We start from the raw sequence: 19,469 nt of genomic DNA on the forward strand, positions 1-19,469 counted from the left end.
ATTGTTAGCAAAGGTCTTCTAAAAGATGTTCCTATCTCTCCTATATCTTTTACTGTAACTAATATTCAAATTTTCTGTACATTTCTTGTCTGTCCTTACTAGCCAGTGTATGATGCATATAGATCCCATTAAAGCTTGAACTATACCTGAACAGTGATGCTGAGTTCCTGTAAGGCCACTATGGCTTTAATTTCTCTGTTCAGTAAAGAGACAAAGGTGTGTGTGTGTGTGTGTGTGTGTGTGTGTGTGTGTGTGTGTGTGTCTGTGTGTCTGTGTGTCTGTGTGTGTGTGTTCTAGTGCATGTCTAGACCCACCCACAATATGGTTTATGTTTTTTTGTGACTGTCATGGAGTTCTGACCACACTATGGATCTAGGTTCTGAAGACAATCATCCTAAATGCTATTGACAATAGCTTTAAAGGTGGAACAGGGTCTTTATACACCTAGTATCCCCCTCTACTTTCAGATTTGATTTAGTTCTCTGAATATTGTAGTTACGGTTCCTCTGTCACATGAATAGCTGGCAAGGATTTTCTGCAGACTCTCTTGCTGAAGACACCATGCACTCTGGTTGTAGAACATGGAGAAATCAAGAAGAGGCTGACTGGAAGCTTTCTTTTTGCTGAATAGTTTCCATCGTACTAGTAGATGCTCTGCTGGCCACAGTGGGAGAAACGTCAATATCTTACCCAACTAAGGACCCTGTACTGGGCAAGATATACTCACTGGTGCAATGGTGGCTTTACTGAGTGTGGGCAGTCAAGTGTGCCAGTTGCTTACGGCATTTGAAGACTTTCATGAAGGGAAATAAATGTTGGTACTATAAATGGAATGAAAGATGGATAGCCACGGAAGCCACGGAGGTCACAGACCTTACAGGAAAGCTACTACTCTCCTTTTGCTAACGGGACAAGTAGCTAAATTGTTATCTAAATATTCCTATTTATAACCATAGAGCGCTGCCCCAGCCGTGAGTAGAGAAGCTTCCTCATGTAATGAGCAGTAGTTAATAGATTTGCAACTATAAGACCCGAGAATTAGTGTCTGTTAAGTGTTTCGCTCTGAATGAAACATCTCAATCACCATCTCAAAGGCTTAGGGAACATTACAGAAAGCAGGGAAGAAAGAATCTGAGAACCAGAGGAGGACTGATATGAAACACTGTCTTCTGGCTACCAGGTGGCCGTTGCAATGTTAGACACGCAGCAGTTATGGATGCCAGCACAAGACCTGCACTAGACCTTCAGCACCCCATTGTGGATGAGGGAGGGGATAAAGGGCTTCCACCTCTCTCCAAGGAGCACTTGGCAGTTAAATTGTTCTGGGAAGAAGGGAGTATCCCTTTATTCAGTGGTGGAGCAAGTGACAGGTATCCCAAATTACCCTGTGCTCATGCTAAGGTCAATAATCCTAATTCATCTCAGTGGGTCTGAAGAAACAAACAGATAAACATGAAAGGAGGAGGAGGCCATGATGGGAGGCAGTGAGTGAGTGGGAGCAGGAAAGAGATGAGAAAAGGCAATCATAGATAGATAGTACCACAGCACAGTGTGTGTGTATAAAATTATAAAAATAATCAAGTAGGAGTTAGTATATTTGACCGGTTTCTTAACAGAGCTGGAACCTACTATGCTTTGTTTAAAAGACATAAAGCTTACCTTGTTCAGTACTGATGATGGTGACTGGAGGAATAAGTGCCTCCAGTCGGGCTCCAAGCACCTGCTTTTAAGTTATCCTGTCTTTCGGACCCTCTACCTGTCCTCTGTCCTGCACAGGCCTCTTCCTCTCTGGAGATGCCTTTCCCCTGACACCTACCAAAGCCGGTATTTATTTATACCTCACCTGTGCCACGTGTGCTCCACACAGCTCTGTCTGGACCTTCACATTTCCCCCGCACACCTTACCATGTTTGTCCCATGCTCTAGACACACACATATTAAACGAAACATGTGCGACTAAAACAAGCAGGTTAATGAAATGGCAGGCTGTGGGAGGTTGGGCACGCAGTATGAAGATGCTTTCGTACCTGTACAGCTGGCCTCCCTCCTTGCCAGGATTCTGAAGTATATCTTCTTCATCATCAGTACTATAGGATTTAGAACGGGATTTTGAAGTTTTCTGCCAGTAAAAAAAAAAAAAAAAAAAAAAAAAAAAATCACAGAAAACTTACTAACTCATCACATTAGGTACATTTACAATACACACAGATTGGATTAGATTTTTAAACATACACACATGCTTACACTCCTACAGGCACACACACACACACACACACACACACACACACACACACACACACCACACACACCACACACAGGGGGGATGAGATAGGGAGTATGTATGAAGAACAAATGACCAGCTACTTATTCAACCATTAAATAAAAATGAGCCACATCTATTGATGTTCTTGTATTATACCAGCAATGCAAATTTAAAATTTCATGCCCAGAAGTCAATTTCTAAGTCACATAAAGTTGAGATCTTAGAAAAATTTTAGTTGTGTACTTTGAAGGTATTCACAAGAGATTAAATATCTACTTAAATAATTATTAGGGAAAATATCCTTTTGTTTAGAACCTTACTGTTGATAAGTCATAAAAGGCAAATTTGGTTCCGCAAAAAGATTTGTATTAAGTTAAAAATAGAAGAAAAACACATACTCAAGTGGTCATCTAAATCAGATTACTCCTTTTTGAGTTTTTGACCCATTTTCAGTTCTAATTGTAAAATAAAAATTGCTGCTCATAATCCCTGTACTGGAGACTGCTCATTATTTTGGTAGCCAAACAACCAACAAAACAAACACTGGAGACCCCAGACAATGTGAGAAGCCTTGGGACCAAACATTTAGCTCCCACAAAGGCTACCCATCTGAAAAGTAGGCTTTGGAGATCTGAGGAGAATATTCTGAATCACTTTACCTGCTGATCCATCTCACTGGCCCACTGACTGATTTCTTGTATAACATTTTCACCTTTATGAGGCATCATGTATATTTGCAAAAAGACAAAGTTTTAAGTGTGCACAAGTAAGATTTCTACAATGTGGAAGCGCTCAGATAAGGAAGTAGAATCCTACCTGCTTTGTAGAATCCTTCTGCTCTTCCCAATTGGTCCTTACTTCCCCTCAAAAGTAATTACTATCCTCAGTCACTGTACTAACTTCTACCCCATAGCATTTTTTACATGGTTTTGAATTTCACAGGTGCTCGGAGTGAGCTCCCTCTGGGTTTTTCTTCTTATCTCAAATCCTGTTTGAAAGACCATATCATTGCACACAGATACAACTGTGACTTTTCCATGGCTGTTCAACACTCCAGATGTGAATACACATTTTAATTGATTCTATAATTAATGAGCATTTGGACTGTTTACTACTTGTTCCTTTACAAATGTTCAACTTGTTTAACTGTTGCTTCCACCTTTGTTATAAACCTAGGAGTGGAGCTGTTGTCACACTGTGTGCCAGAGTTGTTTCTGTACCCCAATAGAGTATGTAAATATTGTTCCATATTCTATCATTTGGATTCTGTGGTCTTTTTATACTGTTAACCATGGTGTCCATGGATTCACAGAAAAACCGAGATTTGCCTTTCCCAGATGCCTCAAAAGGTACATTTTTCCTGTCATGTCTTACCTTCTTTTGTGATAGGCGCTTTTGAGCTTTTGACTCTTTTGTTTTTTACAAATCTGCAATGCTTGTCTTATTTCCAGAAACGATTCAAGAATTCAGAATATGAGTCTTTTGTATATTTCAGAGACTTCCAAAATGCAACTTGAATACTTTTGACTAATATTAGTAATAAATTTAAAAGGTGTTTAAATTTCAAACTTTTCTCCTTCTAATGTCCTGAAGTCATCTTCAGCCATTCCAAGATCATCACAACACAATGTTGCCCTGTTACCTACAAGATCTTCAAATTAACTGCATTACGCACATTCGGCATTCTTAGCTTATACCTTGTGTTTCCCGAAGTTGGCCATCAAGGATCGCCCATGGGACTTCTTCCCACTATCCTTCACGTCCAGGTTCTACAGAAATAAAAGCATGATGTAAAGGTCTCTAAGACGTTTTGCTCTCATTAGCTGGATCCTCTTTCCCTGCTTCATTCCTTCCTACTTCACACCTCAGATATCTCAAATATGGCTGTGTCTGATGCCAGAGGGGGACATTTTCATGAATGCCAGGACACAGCAGCTGCCTATGGCTTCCCAAAGCTGGTGTCAGGTTCTCAGACCAGCCAGCTGTGTCAGCCCTCAGTTCCTAAAACCAGAAAGTGTTATTTTGAATATCCTGCATAGAGAGAAACCATTTCCAGTTAGGAGGACTTATAATTTTGGAAAATAGCCAAAAGTAGGTAAGAGCCACACCTGCCAAGTCCAGAAAAGACTCACAGTGAATACTGCTGTTTGGGGGTTTAAAGTATTATAAATAAATCACAGTCATATCACTTTTATTCACTTAGGGAAATCACTGTGAAGCTTATCTGGCCATTGAAACCATTGCTCTAGTGACAAGCATCAGGGAATGGAATTTAACCTTTGAAGACTTCTCATGTGGGTGAATTTTCCAGGTAGAGATGGTGAGCAAGTCACCTCTTATGCTAGCCCATATATGGGGCTGGTGGCCAAAATACCACTGTTGAAAGGGTTAAGATGCTTTTTTTTCAGTTGTTGTCCTTAAAATCCATTGTGTGGAAACCTGCAGATCCTACCCACCAGAGGCTGCGGCTAAATGAAGAGGGTCATGTGAATACAACACAGGTGGGTAAGCAAGACTCAAAGAAGCTGCAAGAAGTACCTTCTAAAGCCATCGGCAGATATCACAAGTGTAACTCATGGAAGAGATGGTAAAGCACTCATGATCTGGTTGGTGCAAAAATCTGTGAGGGGTAAAGGCTGGGGCTTCCAGGGTTGTTGACTCATCTTTGCCAACTTTATGTGTGTGTGCTGCTGCTGAAGACCTGGTAATACGGATCCCTGTTCAAACCTTATGGGATTAGAAAGGTCACTGCATTGGACATTGGTCATAGGATTGACATTACTCCCCCTAAGCTTAGAGAAGCAATACTGCCACCAAAGCCACTTCTCTTGTTCTGTTTTCTCATCGGGTAAACAAAAGAATGAGCCAATTAACCCATGAGTTCCTTGGTACTTCTCAGAGCCTGTCTATTGGTAAGAGGACTCTGTCACTTATTTATGTCCCACTTGGAATGATTTAAGAGTGAAATTGGGCACATTTAATAGGATATCAAGCCAATAGTAAGCAGCTGAGCTGTCTCCTGCCATCTGAGGTAGAAGCTGACTTGAGTTGGGATGACGATACCCCAAGGAAGCAGTAAGGTAATGTATACATTCTCAGTCTGTAGTAAGATTTTGTTTTTAAAACTTTATGAGGATAGATACAGAAGTTTGAGACACACTCCAGAAAGGAAAAAATGTTCAGAAAACAAAGAAAAGGGTGTGTTTTGTTTTTTCTTGTTCAAGAGAAAATCTTTACCTGCTTCAGGTGTGCATTTAGGCCTTCATGAGTAGCCTTGAGTAACGCCCTCACTGTGAAGCTGTCTGGATCTTCTTTGTCTCGAATCTGAGACTCCTTCAACAGTGATTCCAGCTTTTTCCGTATGAAAGATTCTACCTGGTGCTCAGTGGTCCCATTATTCTGCAAATAATCAAATCATTCAAAGAATCCCCTGAGAAACAGACTCACTCACAATACTGAGTTTACAATCTCAGAGTCTTTCTGTAACCTGTAAGAAATTAAGATATTTGTTGACCAAATTTGTTCCCCTTGGACAATAATAATAATAATAATAATAATAATAATAATAATAATAATAATAACAACAACAATAATAATCCTCAAGAGTACCTGATTATCCTAATAATAATAATAATAATAATAATAATAATAATAATAATAATAATAATATCAATAATAATAACAATAACAATCCTCAAGAGTACCTGATCACCCGCCATCATCCGTTCTCATGGCTGCTCTGGTGCTCATGGCACATTCAACACCATTCACACTTAAAAAACGTTTTATTCCATTTCATCTCACTGATATAGAATTTGAAGCCTTGAGAAACTAAGCAAATTGATTAAGGTTTACAGAGCTAGCCAGTAAGTGAGGTAAGAGTCTAACCCATTCCTCCCTTCACCCAGGGGGCAAGCTAGAGAAAACTTCTGGAGACTAAACTTTCTAAACCCACCTAGTTACAACTGAGTAAAAAAAAATGATTATTTTTTTTCAAAATAACTTCCTTCATTAAGAGGCAAAGAATGCTAAAAAGTTCCAAGGCTGCTGACAATTCTGAGACAAAATCTCTCTCTGGTTTCCAACTCCTTGATGTCATTAGAGGGCATCTAATATTGATAGGTGCTATGACCCATTCTTAAGATTATTTTTAAAAATCACAACAAATTTCAAGGCTTTCAGAAGCAAAGCCAGTATCACACCGCTTTTAGATGGTCAAGGCACATCCTTTCCTGGAAGCCACACACAGCAGAGTGTCTAGCCCCTGCATCTTCTCTGGGGCAGTGGCCCAAGGCTCTGTGCACTGCCCCTCTGCTCTTTAACTGGTTTCACCTCTCCCTGTTGACAAAGAACATCCCACAAACGCATTCAGGGACGGGTACCATTCCATAGCAACAAGTCCCACATTATAAGGTCATTCTATCTGACTACTGTGGAATAAATAGCTCTCTAATTCTGAATGTATTTCATAAAATCTTATAAGAACAAGGCAATATAAATATCATAGGATATATTTTTAAAGAACATCTATGCCATTCAGGATTGCTACATTTTGCTTCACTTATATAACATACATTAATTTGTTTACAGATATTCAATTAACAATGTATAACACTCATTACTGACTCAGGCTCTGAAGGAGACACAAAGATGAAACATGAGCTCACACTTGACCTTAGAAGCGAACCCAAACAGCCCACCATTCACAGAGATACTAGGAAAGACAGACCATTCCTGCTGTGTGTTGAAGGATGCTTTTGTGCGCTGTGTTTTAAATGCTGATTTTTGTACCCAGAAATCTGGTTGCAGTCTTGACTTTGGTACTATATCTCCTGACTCAATAGTCTGTAAACATTGTTTTCTATCATCTTCTGATTGGTTAAATAAAGAGTCCTGAACAGACAATAGCTTGTCAAGGGTAGGAAGTGGCCATTGGGACATGGATGAAGAAGAGGCCAGGACAGGTCATGGGCCACTTGGCTAGGAAGTAGTCCAGGCTGCATTGTCAGATTAAAATAGCTTAGAATCTTCCCTGCTATAGTACCTGGATATTTTAATAAACATAAAAGTCTCTATGTTATTATTCAGAGCAAGGGTAGGCACAGAAAGCCAGACTTACAGAGTTGGGTAGGTAAGAAGTCCCCAGAGCAAAGGTTGACCAGATAGCTAAGTGTTCACCAGTAAGGAAGAAAATGACTTTGCTGTAATACACAGTCAATTGTGTCCTCAGGCAGTTCTGAGGAGAGAGAAGTACTTTGGGGACTGATGGACTTGAAGGTTAGAAGATGGGGCAACTAAGAGTCCTGCATAAATAATACTTTGGGAATAACAGCAGTCTGGCAACATTTGCCAAGGGAGGACTGGGGTCTACAGATGAAAATTCAGATACGCTAGTTACTGATGCAGGCATTAAACAGCCACAGTGGGGTTCTGTGGATAGAATAAGGATCAGAGAGTTTTTGAGGAAATTCATTTTTATTCAAACAAACTTGTACTGAATTTTGTAACCTAGGTAAGAAACGCTAGTAAGGACCAACCCATGGTGAGTGTTCTTGGTGTCATGAAGAATTGCTCATACAGTATATGAGTCAGGCTTATGGGTACCACTGATGCACAAAGGAGAGGCACCTCGGCTGCCTTGGGAATTCAGTTTCTTGCTATGAAGAAACATGAAACAAGATATCTTAACACAGAAAAACACTGATTTTTTTTGTGATAGCTGTAACATATAGCTCCAACTTAGCAACTGTAAATAACAAATTCATATTAATATTAGTCTGAAAGACAAAAGTTTGGAGCAAAGTATGGCTGCAGTCCCTTTGGAGCTCAAAGTTCTTCTCCTGCCTTGCTTTGAGCAGCTCCCTACATCCCCCGGCTTAGGAGCGAGTATAATAGGTACCCATGTCTTCATGCTGCCCTCACCTATGTGTAATCATCTGTTGGTCTTCTCATCTTAAATTATTTGCCCCTGGATTCGGGCCCACCAGGTTATACCGAGGACATTCTCTTCTCAAGATCCTGAAGAGAGTTAGGATTTTGCTCTTGATTGGGCTTTAGCATACAGGAATGTTCTGAATAGTTTATCTTTTGTCTAAACCATTAAAGCTTCCTCTATTATCAGCAGCAAATCTGCCTCTCTTTCTTCCCTCTTGTGTATTTCTGGGAGTAGCACCTCAATTTCTTTCCTTTGTATTTAAAGTTGGCCAACGGCTTAGTGTGGGAGGCATGGCTCTCTGTCTGTCTGTTTCTGTGCCTTTGTCCCTGAGAATCATCATCTCCTGATTTGATTTCTTTGATTTGAAGAGAGATGCATGCAACTCTTCCTTTCACCTGAGCACTTGCGGACAATTGTAAGGCTGTAATTAGCCTACTTTTGATATTGATGCGGATCAGGGAACGGCCTAGCAAACCCCAAGTAGAAGAGAGCTGAGGAACAGCCAGTTAGTGAATAGTTTAGAATACACATATTAACAGGTTAGGTGAGTTTCTGATATCACCAAAACCATGAGATCACCACATATGACAACACAGTCGTTAAACTTAAAATATTATGAGAATTACTAAAATATGCCTCAGAAACACAATGTGAGCACATGCTGTGTGAAAAACTGGGCTGAGAAGCTTTCTCAGTACAAAACAGCAGCAAATCCACTTGTAAACAAATTCGGTATCTGTCAAACATAATAAATCGAAGCTCAAAATATACTACGACAGTCGGGAAAGCACAAGTCTAATTCTACTAGAGTACCTTGCAAAGCCATGCCCTTTAACAGCACCTCATGCAAACCTCCCAACATCCTCTAGGAAGTACTAGGTCCTGCCAAGACCCACTCTTAATGACACAGACAGAGAAAGGCTCAGGGCTTGGTCAGACACAGCCCTATGAATACTAAGACTGGGGTAAGCTGCAAGGCTCCCCAAGTCATGCAGTGGCCGTTCCCTTATACCATGGCAGAAAGCGATGGATTCTTGAGTTGAGTTGATGTTGAGTTGACTCATATTTTAGTCAACCATAATTCCTATTGTAAAACATGTGAAATAGTCTGGAACCCTCTGCAGAAAACGTTCAGTATAGTTCACTTAAGGCCATGAGTGGACCCAACACTCTCTCTAACTTCTCATATGTTTGATCAAGGGCCCTTGAGCCTGGAGGAAAGTTTGTAGAGACAGAAAGGGAGAGCTAGCAAGAACCTGGGATGCCTAAAACCAGTCTCAGAGTGCTCCCAACACCATTTTCTTTCTTTCCTTGCTCAGGGCCTCACAGAAATCTGGACACAGGAAGGGCTGAGCTCTGGATATGTGAGCAGAGCAGAACTAAAGCTACTAAGCCCAGGATAGACAGTGCTGCTGGAGTAACGAACGGCAAACACAGGAGCTAGCATTATTCGCTTCACATTCTCTAATCCGAAGGATTTGCCAAAGGAACGAGAGCCTGACTGGGTGATCTTCCTTTCTTTCTGTGATTTTCATCCAGAAAACTTGCAGCCACGGGGAACAAAGAAATATGCAGCCGAGGTTTCATTACTGTATTAATATTCAGTCCCAGAACCCAGCAGCACTTCTAAAAGAAATCTCAGGCAGATACCTGACCTTAACACCTAGCTGCCACTGTGCAGCTGTGGCTGAGAATAACACTGAGAGCTATGTGTGTCTTGTTCTTTTGTTTCACTGGGCTGGAAAAAGGATGCTATGGTGACAAGAGGAAGAACAGTCATTTAACATGGTCAGAAATAGTTTCTCCCAGATATATAATTAGGGTGCCAAATTTACTCTTCGGAGAGACCTAGGAATCTCTTTCCTCCATCCATCCATCCATCCATCCATCCATCCATAACAGTAATAAAAACAACAATAATAATAACAACAATAATTTTTTAAAAATGCCTTCTCATTTTCCCACAGCACATCTTTTCTAAAGAGTCATTTGGAAAGGAGAATTTGCCCTACACAAGATTGGAAAGCAATGTTGAGAGATTGACCCAGAGAGTGCTGATGTTTTGTTAAATATTGGAGTCACTGGGACAGTGGGCAGGATTCCCAGGTGACTCCCAGACCAGTATCGAAACCTCTGGGCTGGGTCACAGTCACCAGCACTTCTGAAGGCTCCTTGTCATACCAATAATCAGCAGACGTTGGGAAGCCTTCTTTAAAAATCAGAGCAGAAAACAAGATATAGGGCTATCTCAGCATTCCCAAATGCCTTTCTCCCATTTAGTGCTGGACATTGGAAACAGGAAGAAAGACATATCTGTTGCCCCGTCAACTGCCTTATAGACATTTCCTCAAGGCACGGGTTCAAGTACAGCTGCTTTTCAGCCTCTGAGTCTACAAAACTTTTACTTCTTCTCAAGGATCATATTATAGAACAGAAAAAATTAGAATCACGCAGGTTCCCTTCTCTAGTCCTTGAAACGTGTTGCTAGGATATAACCTGCTGAGCATGTGCCATGGTAGATGCAGGCGTAGCAAGATCTCAGAGCCCCAACAGGGGGCTCATACATTCTATGAATGCTGAATATTGGAGACTAACAACGGTCATAAATCTTAAAATGTCTCAAAGGCAAGATGATAGCATTGTAACTATAGTTGTAGAAAAGGAAAAATGATTAAAATGTTCTGTGACAGTCAGAGTGGATCGTGGTGTGCACAATGGGTATTGCATGTGACTGGTGCACTGGGGCTCAATTTGTGCTCATTTTGTGGGATGAGCTTCACGCAAGATATAGCTGATGTTTGTGCCCAGCAGCCTGGCTAAACACAGATACAGAGAGCTTGAAGAAAAAACTGAAACTGAAAAACTCAACAGAAGAAGAAGACAAAATAATGAACGAAGTTGAAATTCAGGAGTGGGACGTCTGCAAGACCCACTGGCACAGAGGATCCCATAGCTGTGAATAGTGATAAAATGGCTACATGGAATCAAATCTGCTAGATCATTGCACCGTGGCAGAGAGGAAATTGCCCCTTGCATCTCTGAACTGTATGGTTCTTGGGTCACTGAACACATTGGCTTTACCCTGTGGCTTACATATTATGAGCCAGATTTTCTCTATGGCTGAAGCTACAGAATAATACAATTCGGAAGCTTGGAGGAGTCAAGGACAGCAGAAAACATTTTGCATAAGCAAAAAAAAAAAATTCATGGGGCTTGAGCAGCTGAAAGATTAGGAGAAAGCCTGTCTCCTGATCAGCGGGTAATGTTAGGTGAACCATTGTACCTGCTCTAATAATTGCCTTGCCTAGAACTTTCTCACCCATATATTCACCTGGCTAATTCTTTTTTCCTTCAGATTTTTAGTTAAATGTAATTTCTAAGGAAACCCTTATGTAGACATTCCCTCTGGAAATTCAACACACACACACACACACACACACACACACACACACACACACACACACAGACACATACATGTTCACAAACAGACACACACCATTTTTTCTTTTACCACTTATATCTAAAATATTATTTATTTCACTTATTTGCCATGTTTCTTATCTGTCTGCTTCCTCTTTACTTAATGTTTAATCCCCAGGAGGACAAGAACTTTCACATATTTTATGCGCCCCAATATCATCCAACACCAACTAATGGCACATCTCCAACAGGAAATGCTCAGTAAAAAATTGGTGACATCCATAAAATATCTTAATAAGCTCATGAAAGTTAATGTCCATGAAGTGTGCTAAAAGCTTTATGCGTTAAAAAGCTTTAGATAGGGCTTATTAATCTAACCATATGCTTTCAACGTACAGCTGAGGGTAAGGGCTTCCTTTACAGGAACCACTTTGTAAGTAATGTTGTTTCACAGGAACAACACTATTTTGAAGAACAACCTGTTTTGTAGAAATATAATCTTTATAAAGATTTTTTTAAAAAATACACATCTTTAATCTGCCATATAGATAAAACAGCTCAACTTCCTGTTACGTGGTGGAGTATAAACTGACTGATTACAATACTCTCAAATTCTGACTTAGGATATTCATTGTGTTTATTAAAAGAGCTCGAAAACAGAGCCCAAAGGTTGCATAAGAACTTTATTTGTACTAAAAGTGTTGGTTATTTTGTGTTTACGGGTGAGTGTGTGTGCTAACATATTTTCTTCCTCAATATATAGCAAAGAGTCCTCTGTAGAGACTTGTTAATTGAGGTGCTCCCCAGCTCCACTCAGGTCAAATAAAAGGTCATCGCTAATTTTGAGGGACCATTTTCTAAAGTATCTATTCACACCACAGCTTGGAAAGCAGCCAGAAGACTTTGAGCATAAGCAGAGATCTCTGGAGTTTACAAGTGTAAACACTAGTCTGTTTCCAAAGAACAATCAAATCTAATAACTACAGACATTTATTATAGAAAATTAAAAGTCTTATCAAATATGATTGCATGAGCCAATATCCCACATATTGCAAGAGGATCAGCAAGTTCAAGGCCAGCCTAGAAAACAAAGTGAGGCCTTGTCTCAAAATACAAAGCTGAAAGAAGGCTGGGACACGGCTCACTCATACAGAACTTACATAGCAAATACCAGGATCTGAATTCAACTCTGAGTGACACGCATGCACACACACACACACACACACACACACACACACACACAGAGTCTCAACAAATTCACAGAAAAACTGATACAGTCAAGAGGATCTAAAACCCAGACCAAATTCACTTGGATGCTCAGTAGTAACTGCTTTGACACAGAGACAGAGCAACAATCCCCAAACTCATGGCATACAGGGGCTTCTGCTTTCTCTGTTAGATGGTAGACTGGGCAACCAGGGATTTAGAGAACTACATGAAAAAGAAAGAGAATTGGAAAACACTGTTTTACTATGTAAGACATTAAAAAGTTAAACCATCCACAGTCAGGAAAAATCAGTTACAAGGATAGCACATACCTAGAGTGGCATGGGGGAAAAAAGCTTAATGTAGTGACTATATTTTCTTTTTTAAATATTATTTTCTTGTATATTCTCTGTGTTCACATTTCAAATGTTGTACCCCATCTACTTCCTCTGCTGCCATCCCCGTCTTCCTCCACTTGCCTGCGTGAAGGTGCTCCCTCTCACAATCAACCTCTCAAACTCGGCATCTTGGCATTCCCCAATAATGGGAAAACGTGCCTTCACTGGACCAAAGGTCTTTTCTCCTATTGATGCCAGACAATGCTGTCCTCTGCTACATATGCAACTGGGGCCATGGGTCTCTGCATGTGTGCTCATTGGTTGGTGTTTTAGTCCCTGGGAGTTCTGGAGGGTTTGGTTGGTTGATGATGTTGTTCTTCCCATGAGGTTGCAAACCCTTTCAGCTCCTTCAGTCCTTTCTCTAGTTTTTTTCATTGGGATCCCTGTGTTCAGTCCAATGGTTAGCTGCAAGCATTCTCAACTGTATCTGTTTGACTCTGGCAGACCCTCTGAGGAGGCATCCATATCAGGTTCCTGCCAGTAAGTAATTCTTAGCATCAGCAATAGTACTCGAGTTTTGTGGCTGATATGGGGTAGATCCCCAGGTAAGGCAGTCTCTGAATGATCTTTTCTGCAATCCCTCCTCCTCTATTTGACCTTGTATTTCCTCCTGTGAGTATTTTGTTGTCCCTTCTAAGAAGGACTGAGACATCCACATTCTGGACTTTCTTCTTTTTGAGCTTCATAAGGCCTGTGCATTGTTTCTGGAGTATTCAGAGCTTTTTAGGGCTAGTATCTGCTTATCAGTGAGTGCACACCATGTGAGTTCTTTTGTGACTGGGTTACCTCATTGAGGATGATAGTTTCTAGTTCCAACCATTTGCCTAGGAATTACATAAAGACTTTTTTCCCTAATAGCGGAGTAGTAATCCATTGTGTAAATGTACTACAACTTCTGAATTCATTCTTCTGTTGAAGGACGTCTGGGTTCTTTCCAGCTTCTGGCTATTATAAATAAGGATGCTATGAACATGGTGGAAGATGTGTTCTTGTTATATGTTGGAGTGACTTTGGGTATATGCCCAGGAGTGGAATACCTGGATCCTCAGGTAGTACTCTGTCCAATTTCTTGAGGAACTGTCAGACTGATTTACAGAGTGGTTGTACCAGCTTGAATTACTACCAACATTGGAAGAGTGTTCCTCCTTCTCCACATCTTCTCCAGCATCTTCTGTCATCTGAGTTTTTGATCTTGGCCATTCTCACTGGCATAAGGTGGAATCTCAGGGTTCTTTTGATTTGCATTTGCCTGATGACTAGGGATGTTGAGTATTTCCTTAGGTGCTTCTCAGCCACTAGGTATTTCTCAGTTGAGAATTCTTTGTTCAGATCTATATCCCATTTTTAAATAGAATTATTCAATTCTCTGTAGTCTAACTTTTTGTATTCTTTGTATATATTGGATATTAGCCATCTATCAGATGCAGGATTGGTAAAGATCTTTCCCCAATCTGTTGGCTGCTGTTTTGTCTTCTAGACAGTGTCCTTAGCCTTACAGAAACTTTGCAATCTCATGAGGTCCCATTTGTCAATTCTTGATCTTAGAGCATAAGCCATTGGTGTTCTGTTCAAGAAATTTCTCCCTGTTCCTAACTATTCTAGGCTCTTTCCCACTTTCTCGACTAATAGTTTTAGTGCACCTCGTTTTATATGGAAGTCTTTGATCCACTTGCACTTGAGCTATGTACAAGGAGATAAGAATGGATCAATTTGCATTCTTCTGCATGCTGACTGCCAGTTGAACCAGCACCATTTGTTGAAGAGGCTGTCTTACCATTGAATGTTTTTAGCTTCTTGGTCAAAGATTAAGTGACGATAGGTTGTTTGGGTTCATTTCTGGATCTTCATTCTGTTTCACTGATTTATCTGCCTATCTCTGTACCAGTACTTTTCGGGTTTTGTGACGATTGATCTGTAATATGGTGTGAGGTTATAAATCGGGATTCCCCTGGAAGTTCTTTTATTGTTGTGAATAATTTTAGCTATCTTAGGTTTGAGGTTATTCCAAATGAATTTTAAAATTTCTCTTTCTAACTCTAAGAAGAATTGAGTTGGAATTTTGATGGGTATTGTATTGAATCTGTAGATTGCCTTAGACAAGATGGCCATTTTTACAATGTTGATCCTTTCAATCCATTAGAATGGGAGATGTTTCAGTCTTCAGAGATCTTTAATTTCCTTTTTCAGAGACTTGAAGTTTTGTCTTTCACTTGCTTAGTTAGGGTCACACCAAGGTATTTCATATTGTTTATGACTACTGTGAAGGGTTTTTTTTTTTCCCCTAATTTTTTTCTCAGCTTGTTTATCCTTTGAGTAGAGAAAGACCTTTGATTTGCTTCAGTTAATTTTATATTCTGTTGCTTTGGTGAAGTTGTTTATCAGCTGTAGGAGTTCTATGGTAGAATTTTTGGGGTCACTTAAATATCTGCAAATAGTGATATTTTGACTTCTTTCTTTTCGATTTATGTTCCTTTGACTTCCTTTTGTTGTCTAATTGCTCTGGCCAGGACCTCCAGTACTATATTGAATAGGTAGGGAGAGAGTGGGCAGCCCTTTCTAGACCCCGATTTTAATGAGATAGCATAGAGTTTTCCACCATTTAGTTTGATGTTGGCTATTGATTTGCTGTATATTACTTCTTACTATCTTTATGTAAGGGCCTTGGATTCCTGACTTTTCAAAGACTTTTCATATGAACAAGTGTTGAATTTTGTCAAATGCTTTCTCAGCATCTAATGAGATGATCATGCCATTTTTTTTCCTTTGATTTTCTTTATATAGTGGATTACAGTGATAGTCTGCGGGCAGACCCTGAGTGCTGATGGCAGTGACCCGGCTTTGTCTCTGGGCTAGAACTACATCTTCATTTATAAAACTATCTAGGATTTTGTGACTTATTAGTTACAGTATTTAATGAGTTAATAGAAACTACTAAAAGCGAAGGTGTGAAATCAATTCACATTTTTTGCTTTCTCTTCAAACTGAATCTCTTCTATTTCTCTGCTTCAAAGTATTTTACAGCCAGGAAAGAAATGTCCATGGAGACATCAGCTGTCACTAAGCTTCTGTCTCCTTTGAAATTAATGTCAGTTTTTGTTGTCACCTCTGAGGTGAAGTATCAGTGTTAATGTGATTTAGATGACAGTGCCTTATTGTAACAACGTAACTGTTGAATTCGGGGTAATGGTGTACATTAGAAATGGTACCATTAGAAATGGTGTATGCAGGAATGAAACTATTCTGTAATTTGCACTCTTTAGGACTTGTCCTGTAGTACTGGAAATCGTATGGCTATTGATGGTGAAAGAAACAGAATTTCTTCAAACCTTAGAATTGTGCAGGTTCAAACTGAACTTCCCTAGACCATGTGACAAAATGCACATGCAGACCCTTTATGTAAGAAAAGATCCAGATGCCCAGGAAGATGGCTAACTTCAAATGCCATTCTACTTAGGATGTGGCTGATGGAACATTCAGCCAAATGTTCCATTCTTGGAAGGCTGTGGGAAGCATATGGGCCAAGGATCATTTTCCTGGTGAGGAGTTTGACATTTTAAAAAGCAGACCCAGGAGCAGCTGGGGCCTGGAGCCAGCCTAATGGACCACAGTGGAAAGCCTGTATTTATTTGGGAGGATAGCGAAGCCTCACCTACTCCTGTTTCTCATGAAGACTGATAATCCAACCACAGTTTGACTTCTAGCCTGATTAGAAGGTGTGCCATGTTGGAGGGAAAATGTTACTGTGGGATGGGCTTTAAGGTTTCAGCAATAGTGTCCCTCTCTTCCTCCTCCCTGAAAACCCCTGTGTTGAACTCTCAGCCAGCTCTCCAGCACTATGTCTGCACACATGTCACCTTGCCTTTGCCATGATGATAATAGACTAACCGCTAAACCATGAGCCAGTCACAATCAAATCTTTCCCTTTTAAAGAGTTGCTATGGCATCAATGGGTCGAGAGGTCATTGGTCCTATGAAGGCTCAATGCCCCAGTGTAGGAAAATGCCAGGGCAGGGTGGGAGGAGTGGGTGGGTGGGTGGCTGGGGGAACATGCTCAAAAGACAAGGGAAGGGAGCTGGAATAGGGGGTCAGAGGGGTGGGGTAGTAGGAATGGCGATAACATTTAAAATGTAAATAATTACAATATCCAATTTTTAAAAAAGATTAACATAAAAAAACATTGCTATGGCTATACAACAGGAACTCTAACTCAGATGGAAGGGCCCACTGCTAAGATGCCTACCAGTTCTAAGGCATAGAACTCCACTACTCATCTACCACACCAGCTGCTGGTACTACAGACGCCGTGTGTGTGGAGAGGTTCCCATAGCACCGGTGTGGCCCCCACTTATTGTGCAGCATGTAAGGCACAGAAGCGGTGGGAGCCAGTGACTCACATAATGCAGCTTGAACTTGCACTCATCTTCAATCTCGTCTGCACTGTCCTCATCCGACACTTCCCCTTCCTCTGCGTCCTCGCCGAGGTGATACGGCAACTTCTTCCCCTGAAATACATCAAAATGTCCCATTTGAAAATGAAAGTAAATTCACAACAGCCCCAAAATAGAGGCAATCCAAGTGTCCACTGGCAGATGAACTGACCAACAAAATGTGTTCTTCTCCTATGGAATATTACTTAGCCGTTAAAAAAAAAATCCTGATTCACATTATAAGATGGACGACACTTGAAGGCATTATGCCAGTTGAAATGAGCCTCAGGAAAGCCTCGAATGATTCTACTTACATAAGGTACCGAGACAGGAAAACACAGCACGCAGCATGGTGACAGGGTCGGGCACGGTGAGAGGGACGGGCAGCACACAGCAAAAAGTTGCTGCTGAGTGGATATGAAATTTTGGCTTTTCAAGATGAAGACACTTCTGATTATACAACATTTTATGATTATGTCTAATTTTTAAACAACTTAATTGTGCACTTTAGTGGTTAAGGGTGCAGTATAGCTTCTGTAGTGCGGGCCGTAATTATTTTAATAGAGAAAAGAATACAAAATGAGGTATCGATGGTCCAGCATTCCTTTAGACCCACTAGAAGGCAGACAGAAAGAGGAACAAAATACAAATACGAAGAACTTTTATCCTAAGACTGTCATTACCTTAAACCAAATGTAATTGATTAATAATAGTGTATTTTCAAAAATCAGACCAATGTCCTAAAAAAAGGTTCGACTACTGACAGTAAGAGTTATCCGTGGGACTGAGCAACTTTCACAGTCAGTGCTGGTTCCCTTCATATGCTGGAGCCTAACACTGTGGGCGTCATGGCTGACAGCATAAAGAAGCCAGTCCTCTGGGAAGGGATAAAGTGAGAAGGGGTCCCCTAAGCTGCTTGCCACTTCCACCATGGAAACCCCCCTATGAGGCACAGACACTGAACATGGCAGCCTGGCCCACAACTATAATCCTCATGTGTGACAGGTTGACAGAGGACGACTGAAGTGAGCTGCAGACAAGACTGCCTATGTAGGGAGTTCCAGGAGAGCCATGACCACAGAGAAAGACATGGGGCAGGGTGGAGGAGCAAGGAAAGTAGTTAGGGAGGAAGGAGAAAGTGAGGGAGGGAAATAAAAGAAAAAGAGGGAAAGGAAAAAAGAAAAGAGAAAAGGAGAATTCCAGAACATGGAGGTTGGGCTTTTCGGCTTGTAGAACAGGCTGTTCTGTTGTTTTTAAGTTACCCAGACTAAGGCATTTTATTTTGGTGGCCAAAAGACACCATGGCCCCTGGAAGCAGCTTGCTTTCTTCAGAGGGTAGGGAAAGGTGTTCTACACAGTTGCTGGCTGGGGCCCCTCGGCATCCAGCTCTTCTTTCACAGAACAGCGATGCAGCTTAAACAACCCAGGACCAGGCAGGCATTCTCCAGTTACCGATACATGTCAGAAACCACACACCTCAGACATGGAAAACTCACTACGAAATGGGTAGGGATCTGAGTCATAACTACATTCATCCCCAGGATCCCTGAGAGACGGGCTCTGGAACTCTTCTCACACACTAAATTCCGAAGATGTTCCTACAACACAAATTGGTATCTGCACACCACAGTGTGCGACCTCCTGTTCACTTCAAATCACCTCTCGGCTATTTATCAAGCATAATAAGAAAAATGTAACTCAAGAGAAAGAAACCTGTACAGGCTCAGTACAGACACAAGAGGTAGACTATGTGTACACAGTACGATCTCAAAGATCTGTAAAATCACTGGGGAGTAATTTGGCAGTAAATACAGTCAATT

At 40.8% G+C, this 19,469-nt stretch overlaps 1 protein-coding gene across 5 annotated transcripts in view; it reads right to left on the bottom strand.

Annotated features, from left to right (window-relative positions):
* Positions 1 to 19,469, bottom strand: part of PLCH1 (phospholipase C eta 1) — a gene marked incomplete at both ends in the record, with an annotated part of 168,206 nt that overhangs the window by 18,512 nt on the left and 130,225 nt on the right. For all 5 annotated transcript variants that reach the window (XM_080916371.1, XM_080916370.1, XM_080916368.1 and 2 more), the window contains 4 exons: positions 2,028 to 2,119; positions 3,961 to 4,032; positions 5,501 to 5,662; positions 17,617 to 17,724. In XM_080916371.1, coding sequence (XP_080772497.1) covers positions 2,028 to 2,119; positions 3,961 to 4,032; positions 5,501 to 5,662; positions 17,617 to 17,724 — 434 coding nt within the window. The remainder of the gene's footprint in view (positions 1 to 2,027; positions 2,120 to 3,960; positions 4,033 to 5,500; positions 5,663 to 17,616; positions 17,725 to 19,469) is intronic.

This window comes from Micromys minutus (assembly GCF_963924665.1).
Source record: "Micromys minutus genome assembly, chromosome: 4".
NCBI classification, from domain to species: Eukaryota; Metazoa; Chordata; class Mammalia; order Rodentia; family Muridae; genus Micromys; species Micromys minutus.